Genomic DNA, 4,782 nt, shown 5'->3' on the forward strand with positions numbered 1-4,782 from the left:
CAGGTGTTTGTCTGTCCTGCAGACACATTTTCAGCAGGCTTTTGTGTTTCTGTCTTCCTCCAGGGTCCGGTGGGCTCCGGTCTGGCTGTCCTCAGCACTCCCCTTCTCTCTGACCCCTCTGTGCTCTTTCTGCAAGCCCAGCTGGGGATCCTCTCCAGAACCCTTGAACTCCAGAGGTCCAGCCCTGTCCTTGCAGGGTCAGGGTTATCAGTGTGGGTGGGGCTGGAGCAGGAGCAGGGGAGTGAACCTTAGCCTGGATGGGTTACTGCTTGCAGGATGGCTTCCTGAAGCCTGGCCCTGTAGTCCCCCCCACCCCTGCAGCCCTCACGCCCTCTTACACCTGCCAGAGATGCTGCCCACCTCTCTCTGCCTCTGCACAGCATGCATGCTGTTCCCTCTCCACCTCCAGGAGGTCAACTCCTACCCATCCTTCAGGATGCAGCCCGGGTGTCACCTCCTCCAGGGAGCCTGCCCTGATTCAGTGCTCCTGCCTCTGCTCCCAGGGACCCTGTGCACTGTGGCCAGATCCACCTTGGCCAGAGGTGTGCCTGTTCCCTGCAGGGTTGGTGGCTCACCCCTTTCTCCATGTAAAGGACCAACCCATCCTGCTCACCGGGGTGCCCTCTGGCCTGTGGGGCCATGAGGGCCCCTGGGGGAAAGGCGCATCACATGCAGAGGACGGGAGTTTTGGAACTGGACCAGCAGCCGCTGGCACTAGCTGAAGTGCCACCGTTCTCATGTGTGAGCAGCGGCCGCCCCAAAGGCTGGAATGAGGGCTTATTTTCAGCAGTGGGAACAGGCAAGTACAGTCCTCTAGCCCACATTATTGAATCTGATTGTCTTATCAAGCTAAGCCCACCATCAGCCCTGGAAGTTTCCACAAAGGCCTTGGCATCTTCCCAGGAGTGCTGGCACCCTGCCCTTTGGCTGCAGATTCCCGAGCTTCTCATTGTGGGCGTGCTGATGGGACGCCAGGGGCGTGGCCTCATTGGGGAAAGCTGGGCAGGTGTGGAACCCGTGGGCTCCCCCTAGGGGCCAGCCCAGGGGCAGCATCCCCTCCAGGAGGGTCCAGGAGCTGGCAGCAGTGAAAGCTGACAGCCGCCTGATCTCAGGGAGGGAGTGAGTAACCAGGACACCTGCCACGGAGTCCACCCTGGCGCCCAGCTTTGGAGACGGGGTGGGGGACATGCCCTGTGTGGACCAAGGAAGGGAAGGCAGGTGACAAGCCTATGTGGCCCCAGGTCCTGGGAGCAGCCCCAGAGCTTAGCAGATTCCCCAGACAATTATGTCCAGGCATGAATGCCACCCTCTCCTCCAGCTCGATTCCAGCCCGAGCCCACAGTGAGTGGTGGAAGGCTAAACCATCATCCCTTCTGTGCCAGGGGTTCTGTTGGAGGGGACATGAGAGAACCCCATCTGAGCAGGCCAGTCCCAGGCCCATGGGATGGGGGGTGAAGGATAGTGTGAAGCCTGGGTGGGGACAGTGATGCCCATGGGGAGTGTCCACTGGCCTTCGCTTGGCTCTCCAATAGGCCTGCCCCACTGAGGGGTGGAGGGGCACAGGCTGCACCCCACAACACTGAGGGGTGGGGGTGGGGGCTGTACCCCCCAACACTGAGGAGTGGAGGGGCATGGGCTGCACCCCCAGACACTGAGGGGTGGAGGGGTGTTGACTGCACCCCCAGACACTGTCCCCAGGATCTGTGGTGGTAGCAGCAGAGGCAAAGGCAGACAAGCTGGGTGACGCAGTGTAGCCACCAAGGCAGTGGCCTCATTGGATTGGTGTTACTTGTCACCTAGTTGGTGTCACTACTACTTATTTCACCCCCAAGTCTTCCTCTCCCCCTCACCCCCCCATTGCCAGTCAGGATTTGGGCAGGTGGGCAGTCACACCATTGCGTGGAGAGAAAGGTCTTCACCTTGACCAGTGGAAGAGGGAAGGAGCCACAGGAAAACATGGGGGTGGAGCCACAGGTGCACATGCATGTGTGCATGTGTGCATATGTGTGTGGGGATGTGCATGCATCTCTGTGCACATGCACATATGCATGTGGTGTATGGGTGTGTGCATGTAAACATGTGTGTGTATGTCTGTGTGTGGGTGTGCATGCATGTGTGTGCACATGTATGCTGCATGTGGGTGTGTGCATGTAAACACATGTGTGCATGAGTGTGTGCGTGCACATGCACACCTGTGTTCATGTGTACTTGTGTGCACACATGTGCATGTGGTGTGCATGTGCACACATGTGTGTGTGCATGTGTGTGTGTGTGCGTGTGTACACATGCATGTATGCGTTGTGTGTGATACCATGAGCCACCACACTGGGTGATACCAACTGTCGTCATTAAATAGGGCCAAATGTGGGTCCCTGCCCTGCGCGCAGTCAGCCCTAAACATTTTACACACCGAGTGATTAAGAGGAGGTAAAATTACTCATTGCAAAGTGGCAATGCAAGGAGGCAGGGGTCCGTACCCAGATCTGACTCCCCAAAATGCCATCGAATTAGTGTTGTAGGTTTCAGAAGAGAGGGTTATGCATATTCATAAAAATTTCAGGAATTTGGGCGTGAGATGGTTGACGATTGGCTGAGATTTCCTTCGCCTCGGTTTAAAAGGACAGTAGTGTTTTGATCCAGTGCGCTTGCGTACCAGATGAGTCACACTGGCTTCCTGTCATCAGCTGATCCGGGCTTAGGCAGAGGAGAGAGTGAGTTCCCAGTAACTTTGTTCCTCTCTGCCCCACTGTGCATGGAGGGGGGCCAGAGTTAATTTTCAAGTTGTTTGCTAAGACACATTGACGTGTTTATCACCTGTGCCTAAGGAAATAGCAGGAAAGAAAGTTTTTTGTTCCATTCAGTTCTTAAGGAACTGAGCTTATTGTATTTATTCATCTGTCTCCAACCGGGGTCCTATGTGTTTACTCATCTGTCTCCAACTGGAGTCCGGGGTGGGGAAATAGTTGAGGGTAATTAAGTTTACTTATGTATTCCCACCCAGGGTCCTATCTAATTATCTGTTTTAACCAGGGTGGGGGAAATAGTTTTGACTTTACTTGGTTTCAATCACACCACTGTTCCCCGTCCCCCCACAGTTGTCTCCCAGGGTGGACCCCAGCCCTCAGGACATCCTTGGAATATCCCCCACCCCCGGGCTTCCTGGAATCAGGCACCCTCCAGTCCACATGGTGGCAGGGGCTGTGCCCTGGCGTGTGAGAGCCATGACACAGGAGCTGCCCCTGGAGGCTGGTCATGGACTCCAAGAGCCCAGGGCCCCGCAGGGGCAGGGGAGCCGGCCCGAGAGGGGCTCTGTTGGTGCCTGTGGCGGGCAGTGACCCACTGCCTGGGGCATATCCACAAAGTCCCCTCTGACATTCTCAGTCTTGGTACCCAGTGAGGCTTTGTGGGAGGAGAGGCGCCCCTCCTGCCCTCAGCCCCACCCCAGGTGTCTTCCCCTGTGGGCTCCCAGTCTTGGGAGGGGCATTCAAGGCCTCCCTGCTTGAGAAGGCACCCACATCTCCTTGATGCCTGGGGTGACTGCCTTGGCCTTCCTGCCCTGCCCCTGGGCTCAGCAAATGGTGCATCTGTCCATAGCCCCACTTCCCAGACAGACAAATGACCCCCACACCACTTTCAACACGTGGCCACTTCACCCAGGCCTGAGGCCGTCCGTCCCTCTGTGGCTCTTTCCCTGGCCAGAAGGGCTGGAGCCCACACAGCTGGAAGGTGCACCCTCAAAGAAGGTGGCTCAGCCATCATCAGAGCCCACCACCTGCCCACAGTGAGGACCTACATGCCAAGGCCTTGGTGTCAAGATGGGAGAGGTGCTCTGGGCAGACCCAGGGTCCTTGGCGCCTGTCGGCCGAGAGCTGTGGTGCTGGGCATAGGTGGTGCGCAGCACTGTGAGCTTGGTGCCTGTGCCCCGTGCTGTGCACTCAGTGCCCCGAGCCCTGTGCCCTGTGCCCTGTGCCCTGCACTGAGTGTCGTGTAGCCGTTTGGTCCTACAGCCCTGGGTACTGATGCCCACTTCCCCAGATCCTGGTGCTGCAGAGCGGCCGCGGCCCAGGAGGGCAGGCCGCTGGAGGGAGGGTCTTGTGAGGCAGGTTTGAAGCATCCTTCAGGAGCACCGGTGGGCGGCTCTGTGCTTAGACTCTGGGTGTGGTGGGCTGAGCGTTCAGGGTCCTATAAGCCAGCATGGCCAGCTCCTCACTGAGGCACGAGGCAAGGGGGCTTGGGGGCATGGGGCTGTGGGAGAGATGCCTGGGAGGCCCCTCACCCACCGGCCCTGCCCCAGGTCACAGTGCTGGAGAGGCAGGTGTTTGACTTCCTTGGCTACCAGTGGGCACCCATCCTGGCCAACTTCATCCACATCATCCTCGTCATCCTGGGACTCTTCGGTGCTGTCCAGTACTGGCCACGCTATGTCATCGTGGTGAGTCTACCAATGTCCTGCCCCCATGTCCTGGAAGCCACAGAATGCCAGCATTTCTGTCCCCACACTGTCTGTCCTAGGACACCAGCCATAGCCTTGGGACAGAGGGCAGGTGACTAGAATCCTGACTTGCAAAGTAGTTTCTGGGTCCCAGAAACTGCATTCACATCTGAGGAGCTCCGGGCATTTCGCATGCCTTCACTAAGTCATCCCCTTGGTAGCCCAGGGCGGGAGACACTGCTATGACCCTGCTTGACAAATGGGAAAACTGAGGTGCAGAGAGGCTGCCCAGTGACACAGGGCAGGTGCAAGTCCTGCCCACAGCCCTCACACTCTGCCCTCTTGCCCCT

At 57.9% G+C, this 4,782-nt stretch overlaps 1 protein-coding gene across 1 annotated transcript in view; it reads left to right on the forward strand.

The window, feature by feature from the left end:
- NKAIN4 (sodium/potassium transporting ATPase interacting 4) overlaps window positions 1-4,782 on the forward strand; it is a 14,697-nt gene that overhangs the window by 5,622 nt on the left and 4,293 nt on the right. Inside the window, exon 2 of the mRNA XM_007954676.1 lies at window positions 4,295-4,432. Within this exon, the coding sequence (XP_007952867.1) occupies window positions 4,295-4,432 (138 nt within the window). The remainder of the gene's footprint in view (window positions 1-4,294; window positions 4,433-4,782) is intronic.

The sequence above is a fragment of the Orycteropus afer genome, unplaced genomic scaffold, assembly GCF_000298275.1.
Source record: "Orycteropus afer afer isolate SDZICR_OR568_19922 unplaced genomic scaffold, OryAfe1.0 scaffold00469, whole genome shotgun sequence".
Taxonomy (NCBI): Eukaryota; Metazoa; Chordata; class Mammalia; order Tubulidentata; family Orycteropodidae; genus Orycteropus; species Orycteropus afer.